Source organism: Pelecanus crispus, chromosome 2 (assembly GCF_030463565.1).
Source record: "Pelecanus crispus isolate bPelCri1 chromosome 2, bPelCri1.pri, whole genome shotgun sequence".
Taxonomy (NCBI): Eukaryota; Metazoa; Chordata; class Aves; order Pelecaniformes; family Pelecanidae; genus Pelecanus; species Pelecanus crispus.
The window spans coordinates 139,816,287-139,837,048 of NC_134644.1; the positions used below are offsets into that span (position 1 = coordinate 139,816,287).

A 20,762-nucleotide genomic window follows, 5' to 3' on the forward strand; every position below is an offset into this window, starting at 1 on the left:
GGCCTCACGCTGGGCAAAAGGAAAGATGTGGAATTGTGGGGGCATCTGTACCTAGGGCTTGGTGAGACTGGCGATAAATTTGGAAGTCAAGTTGCGAAGACTGGTATGACAAGAGTTATAAAAAGAAAGGGGAGAACAAGAATAAAGCTTGAAACTGATACCTTTACTTTTAATTAACCTTCTTCCTTTGATTGCTAGATAAAACAGAAGTGCCTTAGGATACTCCTATAGGCTCTGGCTTCTCCAGAGTTGTGTTGAAAGAGGAAGGAAGCAATCAATTGTAGAGAAAAGATGCCATAGCAAGAATGCCAACAACAGTTGTATGAGGATGATGAAGCTGTATGTTGAATAATTTCAGAAAATGAACAGGTTCTTGTATGACTAAGAATAACTAGTGAGCTTCCACATGCTTTAAGGCACCAACTGATGGCATGGCTTGTAACTCTAATCAGGCAAAATGTTCATTGTAATTGGCTTTTTAAATAAAAATATCTGGCCTGGTCCACATGCATTTAGCCAGTACATTCCAGTTAATTAGCATCAGGCAGAAATCTCTCCTTCCTGTCCATATGGAGTTTGCATTTTGTGAACTGGAGGAGGTGGAGATGGCAGAGAGGAGGAAGATGGGAAGGATGTGTTTTCTTCTGAGGCTATAGACACCCACTACTGGTCAAGAGAGAATGGAAAACACATTAGAGGCCATTAGAAATTGCCTTATCATAAGCTTAAAATGCTTATTTCTGAAACAAGTGATGTTCAGCATGTTAATACTGATGCTGTAACAGTAACCTAACATTACAGGGAAAAATGCTGTTAAAAAACGACAAATTCTTATTCTTTTCATTAGAAAATCTTTGTTCACTACTCATGTATTTCACCCAAAGAAATTCTGTCCATCTCTTTAGAGAGTGTTAATTGATAAACAGCTCTTTGATTTCTCTCTTGCCTTGTTTAGGAGGTCAAAGGCTGGATGAATTGTTTTGGTGAGCCATGTATGTTCGCCTGGCAGCTGGTTGGCCTGACAAATAACCTGCCATAAAACAATTCAGATCTGAATTTCCAGACCTTAATTGCTCCATGGTAAAGTGCCCAGACTGCTCTTACCCTGCAGCATAGTTTTACCCCTCTTTCATTTAATCAAATGTTATTCATTCAAACTGAATGAAAGAGCAGTATCCATTTGCTGCAGGATATATATGCATACAATTATGGCTTATGTCCAGTCTGTGCAAGTTTATACTTGAGCTTACCTCCTGATAGTTTACAAGTCTATATCCTAGAGATGGCCTGTAGAATTTAGAATGAATGGGTAAGTCAAAGCATCCATTAACCTCGTACAAGCATAGAACAATATTCCTCCTTTTTACTGGGTGTCAAAAGCCTTTCTTTTCTGTTACACCTTTGATACAGCACTCCCATTAGTCATTTGCCCTTCTCTAGGTTTTAACAAGAGACACAAAATGGCATTTTTGTTTTTCTCTAAGCAAAGACAATCTCAAACTGTCCCTGGACGACTCCCTTGAATGAGGATATGACTCAGGTTTCATTTGTTTCCTGTCCTGGTATGCTCTCTTCTGACACATCTGCAAGTTTAGTGATGCCTGGAGGAAGCAAACAGGTCAGAGCTGGGATTTCTTAAAACTTGTTTTATTTGGTGATAAAAAGGCCTGTAAAGCATGGCCTCTCTAAAGACTGCAACATTTGTTAAATCTACAAAACATATAGCATTGTGGGCAGGGCTCTGCAAAGATATACCATCCTCATAGCTATTAATCACTAGCCAAATCTCTCCTACAGCAAAAGTAGCAGCAGGGTCTTGCCTGAGAGTAGCATGAACAAGCTTAGGGAAAACGGCTCCCTGTAACCTTGTAAGACCTTACACCATGGCACTGACCTTTTCAATCATACTTGCTTTCCTTACATGCAAATATTAAGGTAATCAATTACTGGGAAAGCTAAATCTCAAGATTTCTACGGTACCTCAATATTCATGACTCAGACTGACATTATTATTCTCACCCGCTGAATGCTGCTTTGCTTCCTACTGCTTTGTTCTCCTTTCAATCTCCTTTTAAACTACATTACAAAGCTAGAACCTCTTGGCAGCTTCTGATGAATGTCTTAATGAACACCAAATTGAAACAGGAGAGAAAGTAATTGTGGAGTAAGGACTGTCATGGTACAAGGAGTGATGAATATGCACTGTAATTATAAATTGTGTGTAATACTAGGCTATATGGCCCAGAAGGTTGCTTTTTAAGAATCTGAAATTTAAGAGCTTTATCAAAAGGTTTTCAAATGCTCAAATGGAGTTAGGCTGCAGGTAATGCAGAGATTACTCATTAAGGCAGGAAAAAAAATGCTTAACTGTTGTTTACAGAGAGGTATTTGTATTTCACTTTTTTTCCCTCTCTTTCCTTCAAGAGACTTGTTAATATACTACATACATTTATTCGTTGCTGACAGCATACTTGCCTACTGTACTAAGCAGTTCAAGCAATGAGAGAAAAATTACACTTTCCCCCAATAACTTATTTTCAAGACAATTTAGCACAATGGAAAGCTTTCTCTTAACTATAGTTTCAGAGACTGAGATACAATACTTATCATTACCTTTTAGTAGCACTAACAGAAACTTATAAAGGTACTGTAAATACAAAAAGCTCAAGCAACAGAAGAAAACTGAGAAGCTGCTATTAGGAAACAATAATGGTTACCTTGTTTTCATTCAAACACATAAAAAATGCTATTTGAAAAGCAGATATTTACTGCTGTTTCTGTGAATGAATGTAAATACTTAAAAATATTTATCTATTTTATTACCATACATGACAAAAGCTAATGATAACATTGTCCCATAACTCATAGCATGACACTTGGGAAATACTTAAATAAGCAAGTATGTGTACAGGTGAGTCTCAGGGTGAACTGGTACCACTCAGAAAGAATGTATCCGAAAAAGGCATTGCGAACTCTGAGGATGGAAAGTATCTCTGACATGATGGTATTTGAAAGGATCACAATGATGTATGAATCTGGTGTTTTGCTGCAGCTTATTTGAGATAATAGAAATTTAGTTAACATCTTGGCATCTTAAAGTTACTTAAGCAATGGGAATAGCAATTTTTTTTTCAAATGTCTACAAATATGCTGTATTTGGCCATCTTGAAAATAATGAGGAAATTTAAAATTTAGACTCCAAGAGAGGTATTTATTTTTTGATAGGTAGCTAGCTGATAGACATTTCCACACAAAGAACAGAGTAAGCAGACTTTGAGAAATGTTTTGTTACATCACTGTACACATATACAGCTGCATTTGGGGAAGGGATACAAACTCTTCCCTTCTGTCATTGGAACAAAAGTTTTAAATGAGAGGGAAATAAGAATCCCGCACCTTCTCTCCCCAATATCTCAACCAATTTGTCAGCAATGCTAGTTCATACCCTGTGGCAGGAAGTAAAAGAAGACACCTAACAAATTCTTGATCTGGGGGATTTCTTGGTGTCAAATTTCACACCATCAGATGTTTCCATTTTCTCTCGAGTACTCTAGCCACTTCTTTATTTCAAGGGCTTGGCAGCTTTGAAATACTTTCATTCCAAATGCTTTAATTCCCTCTTACTTCTATTCTCTATCAAGCTTTCCTTTGACAGTGTGCCTGTTATTACTTCTTTGCATGGCTAAGCTTATGACTTCTTGACTTATGACTGATAAGATGAACTGCTGCTATAAATTGGGAGTTCATCAGTTGATGGAAGAATGAAATAATGAAAAAAGGAAAAGACTTGGGTATCATAGGAGTAAGTATGGGCCACTAATGTAAGTCCACAGGAGAGGTTGTACTGAGGTAATTTCCAACAGTGAAAGGTACATTATGATACCATTTTAAAGCTAGTAAAGTCTTACTACTGGAAAGAGTTCTGTTGAACTTTACCTACAGTTCTGGACAGCCATGTTCAAGAAAGATGAATTTATATCAGGATGGGTACAAAGAAAGGTTGCAAGACTTAGAAGGGTAAAGGAGATTCTAACCTGCATGAGGTGACCAGCTGTTGACTTATGCACTAAACAAATAAAAAAGAGTGCCCCAACCCTCTCAACCCCAAAACACACAGATTGCTCTCCACAACTAAATACTTAGGAATAAAGAAGAAAACAAGTATTCTTTAAGCTAAATGACAGTAACGATTTAGTACATGTTATATATAGTAGTCATTTACACTAAAAATTAAAGGAAATAGGTGGATTGTTAGATAATGTTGAAGAATGTTCTTGTTCTTTCATTTTGTGGGTCATGATATTAGCCTGCATCCATCATATGGGTACGTTTAAGGATAAAGGGGTTTGTGTCTGAAACAAGGATGTGCAGAAGATGAAGGTAAGTGAAAGTGAATCTCAGAGCTATAAACTATATTAGCATAGAAGTGCAGGCAAGTCCTTGAAAAGTAACAACAAGATATGACTCAACCCATTTGACAGGTGAAAGAAAGGACAGACTTATGAAAATACATCAAACTGGCAAGTGGAGTTCCATTTTATCTATTCAATCTTAAACTGAAGAGCAGTACACAAAAATATTAACCTCATGGAAAGACACCAGAAAAACACTTTGCTTCTCTTTATAGCAATTTTCCAAAGCACGTGACAAGTAAAAATGGGTTGCAATGTTGATATAGGTGACACAGACTTAATTCTGTGATATCTTGAGTATGGGCCGAATGTTCCATAGAGCACCACAGGCATAACAGAGGAAGATTCCCTCACAGGTTATGTATGTGTAATGGTAAAAGCATTCTCCAGAACCCAGGCCTTGGCTAACCAAGACTGTCAAGAATTCCCTTGGACAGTAAAAAAACTAAGGATCTTTCCCCTGATAAACACACTCTAGAAATAACCCAAACTTCTGTTGATTTATGTTCTCTGAAGTCTGTCTTTGACACCATCCTGAGAAAGCTATTAATTTAAGGCAAAGTTGTACGCCTGATACTGACTTTTCAACACTCAACTGTTTTTATATAAAACAATAATCACCAAATGATTAAAAAAATGAAACCAAAATCTCCTTGAGCAATGTACGCTCTTCATTACTTACACGACTATTGTTTCTGTATAAATGACAACATTAAAAATGAAATAAACTTTTTAACTTAACACAGAATCCTTTCACTGCAAGGAAAAAACCTAGCCACAAATCCCCCAGTCTATAATTACCTGGTTGGTAGAAATTTGGTGAAAGTTCTCTGGCAACTGCTCTTGCAATATCACATTCCTGGCGAGCAGCCTGAGCAGCCTGATCCGCAGCATCAGCTTTAGCTCTTGCATGTGCAGTTCTGTACAGAGTAGAAAACAGTTTATATGCAGAGGAGTCTTTTATGAGTTGCATCAATAATGTGAGAGCAAAGGACTACTGTCCTCAGCTACCATACACTATACTGTATAGTGCACTCTTATGCCCACTTGCTGTAACTGCAAATCAGCCCAAGTATTTCAGAATCAATGCACTATTCCTCTCAGTTCTTCAGTCCTGCTTACCGTTGTATCACATTTACTTGTAGGTACACAATTTACAGCCCAAGCTGATAATTAAAATTTCTAACTGGAAAAAAATAGTATCTGACTAAACCTGGGATTATGATTTTAATACATGTTACCAGAATGTGTACAGAAGGTCAGACTGGGCCACCACGCTGACTCCTAAAGAGTGGTCTGTAAGACCATGATACATGGTGGTCAAGGGGATTGTGGAATGCTCTTACCTTTAAAACATTTCAAAGTTAATGTCCAATGCTGGGTGCCACATAAAATTTTTTGAAGGGCAAAACTGAGGTATGTTGGCCCAAAAAAATGAGAAATGTCTTCCACAATCAGACCATGTTGGAAAGGAATGGGATGGAAAATGTGTCTGATGCTTCAATGGGCATTTGTATAAATGGGGACTTAACAGTTTTAAATTCTGGTAACTCACTGAATTTCAAATCCAAAACTATCTGAAAAGGCAACTTTTCTGAAGTCAAGACAACAGTTTGGAATCCTTTCGTAAAGTAATCTGCCCTCTGCTGCTTCCACTTTTTTCCTTCCGCTATTTCTTAAAAAGCCTCAAGAACAGCTTGTGCAAGTGCCTCTGATTCCAGACTGTGCAAACTGATAGTTGCGTTACTGCAGGATTGCATCACTATTTGTCCCATCTTCCCTCCCCATTTCATTTTTTAAACAGTCATCTCTTTAAAAATTCCTGATGGCAGTGATCTCTCTGTGTCTCTACAGCACTAGCACATAGCCTAGAGCTACGAAATGGTTCATTAGAACAGAGGGGTAGCTAATCATGGCAAACCGGCAGAGTTTTTTGAGCCTTTAGAAATATTAATAACGTTTCTAAACCAGATATATTAAATTACATGATCTCAGGAATTTTCTCATAACATTCTAGTAGAAAACTGACCCTTAAGTAAGAAAAAAATTACTTAAGAGGACAACAGCAGCAGCAACTTTTATCCCATGTGCCTGGTGATACTAATCAACAGCAATCAAATATATGAAAACTTTCAACGACTTCGCAGTAAAAATTGAGTTTTATTTTCAAGGAATAAAGAAGAGTTCTATGTGTTTTAGATGAAGCAAGAATTAAATGTTAGCATTAACCAGAATGAGCACCAAGAGATTAAGAGTATGGCAGACTTTGCATTTCTAAAAGGACGTTTAATCCCGTAGGGTACGAGTATAAACACAGACATGAAAAACCCCACATAGACAGTTTCATCTGTGGTGCCTGGAGAAGATTTATTTAAGTTATGCCCTCCCTAAAATGTGTGTGGGGATAAATGTTGAATGTTATTTCAAAGCTTAGCTTGTCATAATTTACTGGATAAATATCAGCTCATGCTGCCTTCTCGCAGGTCCCTCTAGGTTTCTGAGAAAAAAGATAATGAGCAAATAAGCAGTAACACCTTTGATTTGTACTCACGATGGAGGAAAGAAACTGTTAATCAAAACAAATACACCGTATAATCCCGTATGTGTTCTGTGCAGTTCATGAATGGTTGTATCATATGTGCTTGCTTAGTAACAGTAATCAAACCCGTTCCTTCTCTATAATCATTATTTTCAATTAGATGAGCTATTCTTAGCTGCTGCATAATTATGTCTACATAGCATAAACTTAATGAAGCCATCCTAGCACTGGGACGTTGTTTTGTGAGACAATAATGTAGTCTGCACATACAGAAACTAGACACTGATCATCCTTTCGCGATGATAGAACAACCAGACTATTCCCATTAAAAAATAGTCTAATATTATTGCCACCGCTGCAATAGACATTTTAAAAGTTAATATACTAAATTATCAGCATCAGGAAAACATACTGCCTGGATAGTACAGTTATTTACTGATGCTTGTGAATTTTCTATATTATTATATTCAAGAAGCAAATCACACATCCTATCCAAACATGCAGTATCAATTAGTTAAGGAATTAAATGGTGACATGAGTAATAAGCTAGTGAAACTTTATCACATGATGCTGGGCAGAAGCAAGTCACAGCAGGAAGAAGCCAACGGAACAGAAGGTAAATGAGCACTGCTTTCCTTGGCTGCCTTATCTCACACCTTTTTTTTTTTTCCCAACTTGCACTTCCTGCTATTCTGCCCCTTTTGTACTCACAGTCAGAAGTCCCAGCAGACCAGAACAGGAGCGACTGTTCAGACGTGAACGCTGCCAAGGCATGTCTCAGCGACACACTTGAGCAGAGCCTCAGTGCTGTACTGTTGCTGAGAGATGATGCAGCGAGAGGAACTAAATGGCACCGGAGGGTAAGGCGCAAGAACAGTGTTTATGCTCCTGAGCAGGCCTTCGACCAGCCAAACAGAAGTGTGCGCACGTGGCTGGGCTGAGACGATTCCCTGACGGCCTCTTCAGCAAGCATCATCCACGACATATGGCAAACGTGAAAAGGACAGGAGAAACCGGCGGAGCCGCTGCTTCTGCATAGAACAGAAGCACTGTGCTTCGCCTGTGAACACAGGCTCTTCATTATTTGCATTATTTGCTGTTTACCACCTTGGCATTTGGATGCTTTACTGGCTAACTTCATCAGTGTGTACTTTATTATCTCAATTTGCAACTGTATATTCAGACATTTCTTTCACTTCCTGCACACTTACTTATAAGTGTCAGACACATAATTTTTTTGTTGCTATTTAATTTCCTTTTTTTTTTTTATTCTGACTTCCACACTTCATTTGACTGTATTTTTTCCAAATTACCTGCTTACAGTTACTGGTGCTTGGCACTACATTTTGTTTGTACTTGTTTTATTCTGCCTTGCACTGACCCCAACACTATCAGAGTGTTATTATCAGAGACCATGGAGAAATATGTTAGTTTTGAATGAAAATGTTTATAAGGGAGAGCTATCGGAGCAGGGTAGCCCCACTGAAATAGAATCCATTTGCTCCGTTTATGCTTTACACTGTTTGGGAAAGCCTTCTTTACCTTTTATTCCTAGAGTAATTTCGTCACTGTGAAGTCTTGAAGTTTTGTTTATTATCAGTAAATATTCATGGAAATTTACATGTCAAAATGACCCACATTTGAATGACCACCATCTACTTGAGAATTGCCTTTTTTCCCCACAGAGCTCTACATCTTTTGCCGCAGCAAGAAATCTTTATGAGAACTTTTGAAAGAGAAAACTCAAAAATATGTCTCCTTTCCTCTCCCCCAGCCAAGAAAAAGGCTGCAGTAGGCTTTGCATGCTGTTCCACACATTCTCCAGGAAGGGTCAATCTGAAGTTTCAGCAGCAAAATAGAAACTATGCAGGGAAGTAGGCAGCAATCCACAGACTGCAAACAGTATGGGAAAATAATGAGTGACCTGCTGTGCAATGCTGTGTTCAGGTTCTAACCCATAGCAAAGGACCTTTAATGATTTCTCTTTTAGATGAACAAAAATTCATTCTCAGTGACTGTAACACATAATACAAATTACTAACTTCTGAACAGCCAGGTGTTTTTACATGCATATCTGCTTGAAAGTATCATCCTACCATTAATATTCCGTGATTTCTCAAATCTTCTTGAAAGCTTTCAAACCAATATAAAATTGAAGTATTTAAAACAAAACCAATTCATATTTAGAGGGATAATCTACCACTGAACTAATGAGTCCACAGTGGTGGTAAATGCAGTCAAGACAGGGACAACATTAAGTTGTATCTGTGGCAGGAATCAAACTGTAGTTACATTAAGAAGGAACCCAGAGCTATAGCTCATGCAGTGTTGGTACCAGGTGACTGCACGTGGAGTCCCTGTATTTACCAGTCTGCTGTCAGTAAGCGAGGGCTGGAAGACCAATGGTTAACTGAATAACTTTGCTATTGTTAGAAATTTTATTTGGACTCATATCAGGGTCTGATTTTGAAAGAAGCCTAAGCTTTCTAGACTGTGGGACAATTGATATGATTACCGATACCTTTCTTTTTTGTGTGGTTGGGTAGGTAAACATAAACATCATCTTAGCAACACTCAAGAGATTATAAGCACAGTCAGGGGATTCTTACAAGCAATCTCCCCTTCCGGCGATACTACAATCAGATTTCTATCTACTTATGTCTGAAAAGTGACTGGAAGGAGGAGTATTGAGGGCTGAAGAGCTTAAACGACATTATCTAGCATTCTGCAGCAACAATGCTTATATATAATGCCATGTGTCTGGAATGCATTATGTAATGTTTATCTAAATTTAAACCCCATTTAGAACTGTCCATTACCCTCCAGATTATTTTGTACTTCCACGGTATCCTTCAATGCACTTGTAATGCTACCTCATTCAGAGTCAACTAAAAATGTAAGCAACATATGCTTACTTTGTTTCATTTTTCAGCTTATATTAAACACAGTGATTCCAGCATAAAGCTTTCCAGGAGCTTGCTTCCTATTTCTTAAAATGATAGGAGTAATCTTCTCTGTTTTCTGTTTGCCAAACATATGAAACACAATTATGTTCCTATCAAATTATCCTAAATTAATAATCTTAACAATGTTACTTATTAACAGATTTCCATATTATCCAAAAAAAATCAGTAAAGGCTAAACCTACATGAAGTTTTCAGAGAGATATTTCATTAATGACAGCTATCAGGTTTGTCTTGGTAACATTACATATTGTGGGTTACTACCCATATCATCCTTTTTGACACTGGAATTCTCTAAAAAACAATCCCATCTTCCTAAATTCTAAAATTCAGTGATTTTTCTAGAAAGCAAAGAATATTTTGTTGTTTTTCTCCAGGTATGAAACTTTCCAACATTTTTACATTTCTTTCTACCTGTTGGAGGCTCAATTCTGCAAAACCAAGCTCTGATAAAATTCCTACAGAGATCAATAGCATTTCCAGGAAAAGAGGAGCTGGAGAGGAAAACTTCAAGGAACGATTCTTTGGTAGTTTAATTTTCTCTTTGTCCCCATTTTATTTCCATATTTTTCTGATATTATGTATCAGTAATGAATATTAGATAATTATCTAGCATCTATGCGTTTTTTAACACTGCAAGTGAGAGACTGGCACTTACAAAGTGTGCTATTCATCCTCCCCAGCTTCTTTCAGTGATAATACTGGGTGAAAAACAATGTTCTGCTATGGCAGGATTAAAAATACATACGTGCACAACTGTGTAGAGCTACCTAAGAACTCCTGGCTTCATCACTCTCAGCAACTCATTGCTGTAATATACCTTGGAAGTGAGGGTATGCCACTGAATACCAGCAAACAATGGGAGTCTCAGAGACAAACAGAGAGAGGAAAAAGCCTGACTTACAGATACTACAATACGAGAACTTCATGTCAGTGAGAAACTTAAAGTGCTCCTAAACTACACATTGAATTGACCAAATGAGATACATGTCCCCAATCAAGAAGTCTGAACTTAAAAATTCTTCAAAGTGCTTTACTTGATCAATGTCCTTTGTGCTTTGCTAGATTTTAGTTTCAACCACCCACTCCTTCTTCATGAACTGGAACTGGACTACCTTGGTACTACCAGTAATTACAGTCTCATGTAGCGAAGCATAAGCAGATCTATTGTGTACATACTGCTGGCACATTGATCTGTACCATCTTACCTAATGGATTTTGCTTCTGAAAACTACTCCTTCCCAGACTAAATCCATTTCTCAGGTTTTTTTGGTCCTAACTCATATTAGAAGAACTGAAAAAATACTTACCTTTAGTTAACAATTCCTGAAAAACTGAGGAAATTCCTTACAATTGGCAAACGGCCAACCTGATTTCAGTACTTGAAAAAATAACCTGGGGGTGATGACTGGTTAGCCAGATGTCAGTCCTGGGCATAAATAACACCATAAATAAACCGGGTCTATATCTATAAAGATTTACAGGCTAATAGTATATAGTGCCAGACATCATCCTTTAACAAAGAGTAGATTTTGCCAAACACTTCATACACATGTAAAGATTATGGGTCCTATACCTTATCTAGATTGCCTTGATTTAACATACTTGGATTGTTTTCAAGGTTTCTGATTTTGTACCCTATGGCAACATAATTAAACAACAGCATAAATTACATGGAATTAATAAGGCACATCAAAATGGATTAAAAGCTAACTCTCTGACACATCTCGAAGCTTAATGCAGAAGACATCAAAGAAAAGGGTTGATACGTGCATTTTACTTTAGGAATTCATTTTTGCTCCAGAGGTGTTTAGTATTTTACTTTTATAATGTCTCAATACAAGCTAAAACATACTATGGTGGAGTTGGCAGATTACACAACTTCTGGATTCCAAAAAACCCCAAAAGGACACTTTGCTCTAACCTAAAGTTGAATGATAACAACTTCAAAACCCATTGCCTTTAACTGTACTGAAACAGAGCACTGGGAAACAAAAAATCTAGCCAGTATGGGAGACTGTCATGGAAAGTAGTACAGAAGGAGTATGAGATCATGCTGGCTAGCCCAACACTAGCACAAAACAGTAAGGCAAAGGAAGGGTTAATGTGGTCTTTATACATGTAGAGATGAAAATCAAGTATAAATAGGAATTTGTTCTTGCTGTACTACATAATCCAGAATCCATAAAACCACTAACGGAACAATGCCCAGCTCATCTGCGTCTCAAGAAGGGAAAAGAAACGTCAGGACCACAGAGTAATTGAGGTTGTAAAAAGAAAACTTTTTAACTTAAACTTCTTGAGTCTGATATCTACTCATTATCGAAGAAACACTGAGAATCCACTTATCATGGTGTACACATGGATATCTGACAGTGGAAAATGGTGAAGACAAAATGGGGAAGACCAGTGTTTCAGATAAAGACATAACTGGTCCAACAATTAGAAGCTGAATTTGGGCATAGTCAACTTTGAAAAGTTTTGGGTATATTTTACAGCGAAAAAGATGGATCCTTCTAAATCTTTAAAAAGATATTATGCAGTTTACTAAAAGTCCTCTTTAATCCCTTTTCTGAGAATAAAATGACATGGCCTTTTGTTTACAGGAAGTGAGATTAGATGATTTAGGGGCTGTTTACATTAGGTATTTCAGACATCTGACATAGCTGCTCTGATCATCTCATTGGAGGCACTCCCCTCACTCCATTAAGAATAAGAAACTTGAACTATTCAGAGTTTGGGCCTCTGAACTATGTGGATGTTAGACTCCTGCAGTGGTCAGCATGAACATGCTCTGCTGTGCCTATATTCGTAGGAATATATTCGTAGGAATATATGAACAGTCTTACGGCAAACACCAATCTATGTGTTTGTTGAGGAATCGGCCGCTGCCTTATGGCAAGATGGAGAACCTGTTTGCATTCTCCTTTAGACTTCTACGGTCCACACCAATAAAACCAGAACCACTCAGTAACTCAGGGGTGACAAGGTACACATTTCTGTAACTTACACTAGTCATGTATGTGCTCAGCAGTTCAGAAAAATTTTAGTGAATGAAGGATAACATCCCAAAAAGAAGGTAATGCTGAAAAGTCACTTTTAACAACTGAGATAACCTAGTTCAATTTCCCTAAGCTGTCTTTCAGGCCCTCACTCTTGCTCACCTGTTCGGAAAAAGACTCACATGTGATGTCGGAATTTAAAAAGTGGTTTTAGATTGCTGTTAAACATCACTAGAGAAGTTGTATTTACATGGTACTCTCGCTAACCTGAGGTGTCCCACTAGCCTGGCATTATTTATGCGTATGCCAGATAATCTGTCCCGGGTAATGGAGCTGGGTCTTCATATGATGTATTCAGTTTTATCCATCATTCTCTCAGGAGCTTGAACGAATGAAGTTTTGCTTTCATATTTTTTGTACTTCACCCTACCACTCGCACAGAAATCTTGAAGATGGCACAGTCTTCAATTTCAGCAAGATGAGCAGCATCATTTCAAGCAGAAAGCAAGTTTTCCTGTGGGGCAACTTACACTTTTGGCAAAATACAATTCTGTATACTATGCTCATAGGGTTTTTTCCCCAGCTTTGCCAATGGCAATTCACTGCCAGTACCTTCTCATGTCACTAAGTGTTAAGTACATCTAGAGAAAAGTATAAATCTTGATGTGCATTTCTCTACCCTACTTTATAGGACAGATTACATCCTACACTATTTTATTACCAAGTCTCCTTAGTGAGCAATATTTTCTTCCAGTTCCCTGGCCCCATAATGTTAATTCCTGCAGACAGGAGGTTTTGGGGAAGAGGTAACAGAATATCTGCAAACAATTTGTTGTTTCCAATCACCAAAGCCAATTATATAGGTTGACTGAAGACAGCTTCTGAATCTAGCTGGAAGCATAAAAAAAATAGATACACATCTGAGCTTCAGCTGCTCTTGATGACATAGTTAAGTACAGAAAAAAAAGGAGATAAATATGTTTTTCTTCCCTTCATCATAAAATACGAGCTTCAAGGAAAAAGAACCCCATGTAATAAAGATTTGGCACAGAGAAAGCAAGCCTGCTCAAGGAAATGGGAACACATGGACTGTTGTGATCATTTGCTGAGAGAATTTCCAAGGTACGTTTAGTGCATTGCGTTTTTCCCCTGCCATGCTTTTTTTTTTTCCCAAACTGTTCTCTGCCTGGGACAATTGAAATAAAATAGTAGGTATGACAACTGCTATCATCAGCACCAGTATCTGGCAGCTCTTCTAGACTCTGCTTGTAAGAAAGCAACAACACATCATCATTTCAGAGATACAGCTAGATGAAAAATAAGAACAGCTTACAGGAAGAGACTAGGAGTTATTTTTGTATCAAAATGGACTGGTTTTTTCAATTTAAAAACTTTATCTTAATATTTTTCATCCTTCTACTGATTTTTACCTCTTTCAATCACTATGTAAGAATAAGAAAAAAAATCAGAAAATAGGACATCAAATGTAAAATTTTAGAAAACAATATATTTAAAATTATTTTTTGTTAGAATAGTTCCAGTTAGAAAACTTTTAGAAGCTCTATTAATCAGTAAACTTATTAATGAAAACTGTGTCAAACATTCTCCTTGGCAATGTATTTCTTAATCTCTCCTCTATACAGAGTTGGTCTGCTTTTTTAAGGATAAGATTTTTTAAAAAAAGTTAGGGAAAAAAAAGTCCACAGTGCTACAGATACTTTAGCAAAGAATACCAAAATATTTGTAGAGCAACATACATAATATAAAACCAGTATTTGTTCTCTCTTCACATCATAATATAGATAACTTGCAACACACTAGGTGCAAGAAAATTACATTACAGGAAGTTACAGGAAAAATGGGAAAATTTATTTAAAATTCTGTGGGTTTTGCTGGCTTCAAAAATATAAGATAAACTCCACAATCATAAATACTTCTAGGAGTATGCTTCATGCTTTTCCTAAGCAACTTTGGCAGATTATAGTCCTAGTATCCGAATTCAAAGACTTCATTACTGTGCTTGATGGAGGAAAATACACTAAAAAAAAAGTCACAACTAGAGGTTTAGTGGCCTGGTGCTTATTCACCTTTCTCTCTTCCAAAAGCTGTAGCATATACATTTATTTCTGCCATTTTTTCATAATAAAAATAATAATAGTATGGAATTGAAATCTTCATAACAAATGAGAACAGAAAGGATACATTGGCCATGGAATATAGTTTTAATCTAAAATAGTTTTGGGGAGGCTTGAAAAAATATCTATAACATAATGGCAAACAAAATAATTCTTTATGAGACACAATAGTGCAATTTATGCATGTGTATATTTATAACTAAAAAAAGAATGTGGTAATTTAGCTCTTGAAATAACAAACATATTGACATGAATACAAATAATCTATGACAACGTTAGTCTTTTTGAACAGTCCTTTTAATATCTTTAGGCATTAAAATCTAGTGGGGAAACAAAACTGCAGTATTTTCATCCTTCTAAAGGCATTTACTCTATGCATTTAAATTTAATCTTTGTGTCCTTAGCAGTCTGGCAGCCAAAACTGAATTGGGTTTATTTTTCTTTGCATGGTTCATTTCTGTTCCCCGAACAGGTGCCAGATGTCTTGAAAAACAGTATTGATAGAAAAATGTCTAGCAAACCATTCTGGGATTAGTTCTTCCATTTTCAGTTGTTACAAATTCTCTGACATGTTTAAAGATAACTGTTAAAAAAATTCACAGAAATACTTGAATAACAGAAAACACTGATATGTTATATCTGAACAGCTTAATTAGCAAAAGGCCTAAGCTCTCCAGGAAAGACAAGTGCTCAAGTGTAGGGATGGTTGTATGTGATTTGACTTTTCTCCAGGCTGGCAGATACGAATCAAGCTGCTTGTATTACACATTAAACATCAAGAGACTGAACAGCATAAACAAGCAAAGGAAAGACTTTGATGATCCTTCCATCTGTAAACATGCAATTCCTCTTAACTGAAGAGCACTGCAGATTGACAATAACGTCAGATCATTTCAGACGCAGAGCAGGGGACAGCTATTTCACGGGTTTTGCTGTCTCCAGCATGAAGGAAATGCAAAACCTGGGTTTATGACAAATGCAGTTAACAGCTTTAAAATAATCTTCTCTCATATATATAACCCCCCCAAAATAAACATATATTTACCCTCTGTAGCTACCTACAACACTGCCAATAACACACAATTTAAATAAACAACCAGCATGTCCTGTCAGCTACAAGAAAATCTGAAAAACCAGGAACGTTGCTGGTTCCCATAGGGCTAATGATCTTGCCTAGATGCCCAAAAGGCTTTTGTGGAGTCCAGCGACTGCTGAGAAAGAGTTCACTGCAGCCTATTTATTCCTGCTCAGAGCCGTCCTTGACTGCTTTGTTCAGCTGAAGTCATGCAGATCTGCACGGTAAGGCTGAGGATTCATTGTTGTATTCTTACATATTTAGCAGTAACCACTCCTGAAAGTAACAACTTATTGCAGATTCAGGAAGTCTACTGTTTTGAGACCCTCTGAACAGAACTAGTCATTGTCTGTTTGCTCCTTTTTTTCCTTACTACAGTCCTTGTATGGAGCCCTGACATTGTCCCCCAGCCTCGTCCATAAAGTAAGTGTTCTCTTTTCTGACTTGCTAACAGCAGAATTTTAGTGTAAATAATACTGCGTGCCACAAAGGAGGAAGCAAGTCCCAAAATAATCAATCCTAATGTCTTGTTGTCCTCTCTTCACACAAACAGATTTATCAGACTTTCCAGATCTATCTAAAGGTTGATGGGTTTCACTGACCCTCGTGACTGACACTGGAGCAGCTGGGTAAGACAAGAATCTCCTATTAGGCAATACTGTGTCCTCCCCCTCCCACCAAAAGGCTGTTCCTACTAAGGCCCAATCTTGAGACCTGGTGCCCTCATAGGCAATTCCTGAGCCTCAAAAATCACTCTCCCAGTGAAGTATCTTAAATAAGTTACCTTCCTAAACTGCAGATCTCTGAGCTTTTACAAGTATCAGAGAAGGGTCACATGCTGAATTCTCTCCCATTTGCATAGCAGCACTACCATAGCTTGTCAGAAGCACTACGTCTGCTCTGCCTGCACTGAATGATGGTGCTGCACTCACACCGAAGTGCTTTCCAGAAGTGCTGGGCATTACCACATACATAGAATCGTTTAGGTTGGAAAAGACCTTTAAGATCATCGACTCTAACGGTAAACCTAACACTGCCAAGTCCACCACTAAGCCACGTCCCTAAGTGCCACATCTACATGTCTTTTAAATACCTCCAGGGATGGGGACTCAACCACTTCCCTGGGCAGCCTGTTCCAATGGTTGACAACCCTTTCCGTAAAGAAATTTTTCCTAATATCCAATCTGAACCTCCCCTGGTGCAACCTCAGGCTGTTTCCTCTTGTCCTATCGGTTGTTACTTGGGAGAAGAGCCCAACACCCACCTCACTGTAACCTCCTTTCAGGCAGTTGTAGAGAGTGATAAGGTCTCCCCTCAGCCTCCTCTTCTCCAGGCTAAACAACCCCAGTTCCCTCAGCCGCTCCTCATAAGGCCTGTGCTCCAGACCCTTCACCAGCTTCGTTGCCCTTCTCTGGACACGCTCCAGCACCTCAATGTCTTTCTTGTATTGAGAGGCCCAAAACTGGACACAGTATTCCAGGTGCAGCCTCACCAGCGCCGAGTACAGGGGGACAATCACCTCCCTGCTCCTGCTGGCCACACTATTCCTGATACAAGCCAGGATGCTGTTGGCCTTCTTGGCCACCTGGGCACACATGCTGGCTCATGTTCAGCCGTCTGTCAACCAGCACCCCCAGGTCCTTCTCAGCCAGGCAGCTTTCCAGCCACTCTTCCCCAAGCCTGTAGCATTGCATGGGGTTGTTGTGACCAAAGTGCAGGACCCGGCACTTGGCCTTGTTGAACTTCATAGAATTGGCCTCGGCCCATCAGTCCAGCCTGTCCAGATCCCTCTGTAGAACCTTCCTACCCTCAGGCAGATCAATACTCCTGCCCAACTTGGTGTCATCTGCAAACTTACTGAGGGTGCACTCAATCCCCTTGTCCAGATCATTGATAAGGATATTAAACAGAACTGGTCCCTATACTGAGCCCTGGGGAACACCACTTGTCATCGGCTGCCAACTGGAGTTAACTCCATTCACCACAACTCTTTGGGCCCAGCCCTCCAGCCAGTTTTTCACCCAGCAAAAAGTACAGCCATCTAAGCCATGAGGAGCCAGTTTCTCCAGGAGAATGCTGTGGGAAACAGTGTCAAAGGCTTGTACATACCTGAGTAAGTTCTACACTCTTCATGTCTTCAATAAATAACACTACAGGAGTAACTGCTGCTACTACAGCAATTCAGGTAGCTGGCACCCAGTGGTTAACTTCATGGGTCTGAACACCAGCAAGTGAAAAGAAAATATTTTCGCCTGCTGAATTTCTTGAGAACATTAAAGGAGCCTCATCATGTCAAGAGAATGCATCATCGCAGCGAAAGGGCTGATAAATTCTGGGAAAGGCAGTGTCCTGGAATAAGCCTGTGGGCTGGATAAATTATCATAGAATCATAGAATGGTTTGGGTTGGAAGGGACCTTAAAGATCATCTAGTTCCAACCCCTCTGCCATGGGCAGGGACACCTTCCATTAGACCAGGTTGCTCGAAGCCCCATTCAACCTGGTCTTGAACATTTCCAGGGAGGGGGCATTCAGAACTTCTCTGGGCAACCTGTTCCAGTGCCTCAGCACCCTCACAGTAAAGAATTTCTTCTAATATCTAATCTAAATCTACCCTCTTTCAGTTTAAAACCGTTACCCCTTGTCCTATCACTACAATCCCTGATAAAGAGTCCCTCCCCATCTTTCCAGTAGGCGCCCTTTAAGTACTGGAAGGCCGCTATAAGGTCTCCCCAGAGCCTTCTCTTCTCTTGGCTAAACAACCCTGACTACAACTTATCTTGTCAGGTTGTGTACCAAGATAAGACAATCCTTCTTAGAGTCTGTACAGATCCACCTTCACCTGAGTATGTACCTCATTTTATGAATCCCATGGGGAAACATGGAGGTCAGCAACAGGGAAGGCCTCAGCCTTGCCTCAGTTCTCCTGCTGAAGCCTACATTGCTGGGGGCTTAAAGGAGGAATAGAGGACTTCTTGAAGAGCCACTGGAAGAGCAGGGAAAGTAAACACATGCTTCCCTGAAGATTTGATAATTCAAGATGACCAGTGCAAAGTAATTCAAAGATTATCCCATTTTACATGATTAGCACAATAATAACAAAATCTCTCCCCCAACAAACAATAATCAGAATTTCAGCTATATCTATCGATGAAATGTATGTCTGCTGAACATGGAATCTGACCTCTAATTATGCTTAGCTGACAATATTTAATAAAATGCGAGGGCCTTGCTGCTCCAGCACAAGCATGCTCTAGAAGCAAGTGGATGTATATGGAATATGATTTCTCATTTGAAAGGAGAAGTCACTTGGTAACAAGTGGAGACTTACTCTGCAATACTATTAAATAAATAACGTTTTCACTCTCTGTGAGACAGATGTGCAGTGAAAGGCCTGCTGAGATAAACAAAACTTTTACTACAAAGTACAGTGCTGAAAAGAAGACTTGCTAAAGTGCTGTAATGGGTTAGTTTGCAAGGAGTTGTGTGGAACTCCTCCAACAAAACTTGAAATGTGCTTTTGGCAGTTTCTTTTTCTAACTCTTGTGCAAGTGAGTCCAGCTATAGAGTCTTGCAATTTACTCTTTTTCTTGAATGGCTAACCTGTCTAGTACCAAAGTACTGTTTTGAGTATTCAAATTATTGGTGAGAAAACAAGATACAAAATGATGTCTTTTTTTAAGGATCAGCACAGAAACTCACTTTCTACCAGACAATCAAGGTGGAATTCCACAGAGTGGGCAGAAATACAAAGAAAGCTTTTAGGATTTCTTAGGTCTAGGATTTTCACGTACTTTAATCAGAGTTCATATGTGCAGAAATTCAACTTCTCTGTAAGTTTGTTAAAAGAGCCATCACTGGGGAGAAGAATGATACCCTCTTCTCATGTTTAATGGGTTTGAATAGCAATTGAAACTGTAGGGCTGTTCAATTCCATAATTGGAAAAACTGGACAGAAAGCATACAGGTCACAACATGAATCACTGCGCTATAGTTCTCTCTCATCACCTAACTGTCTAGTTGAAAACAGAAACAGAGTTCCTTATCTTAAACACATCATACATTTTATAAAGAGTGATAGCATCATGGAAAAGTTCATAATGCAGCACCTTTTATTGATAATTTCACGTACATCATGTATTATCTCCATAGAAATGCCAGAAACAATGAATCAGTCTTATACTTTAAACATGATATGATAAATGAAGCATTACCAGTCCACAAGTGAGATAGGATAGGGACAACTTCAAATTTTTCTAGGACAGGAAAGAAACAGCCTTTCTAATCTACCTTGAGAAAATACACAAGAGTTTCCAGAGCCAAGAAAGCAGAAACCTCATCTATAGATCTTACATAAAGCAAGAAGGTCAATTTTGTTTGAAAAAGGCTCCACTTAGAAAAAAAAAAAAATCTTTGCAGAAGGAAAGGAAAGGAAATAAAAGTTGTCTCTGGCATGAAAGATTGAAACTGAATGGGCTGGTCAGGAAAAATTATATTAAGGACCCAGCCATCTGAGGTCTTAACAATCAGTCTTGAGGGAACAGGGCAAGATAGAGTCTGAAGGGTCACATTTTCTAGCACGGGTTAAAAAGAGATCTCTTCTTTCTTGTTAAATCTACTGGGTTGTCTCAGAAGCAA

General features: G+C 38.5%; 1 protein-coding gene across 2 annotated transcripts in view; it reads right to left on the reverse strand.

Annotated features, from left to right (window-relative positions):
- The window catches only part of JPH1 (junctophilin 1), an 85,469-nt gene that overhangs the window by 23,434 nt on the left and 41,273 nt on the right, over positions 1 to 20,762 (reverse strand). For both annotated transcript variants that reach the window (XM_075705711.1, XM_075705710.1), the window contains exon 3: positions 5,214 to 5,332. In XM_075705711.1, the coding sequence (XP_075561826.1) occupies positions 5,214 to 5,332 (119 nt within the window). The remainder of the gene's footprint in view (positions 1 to 5,213; positions 5,333 to 20,762) is intronic.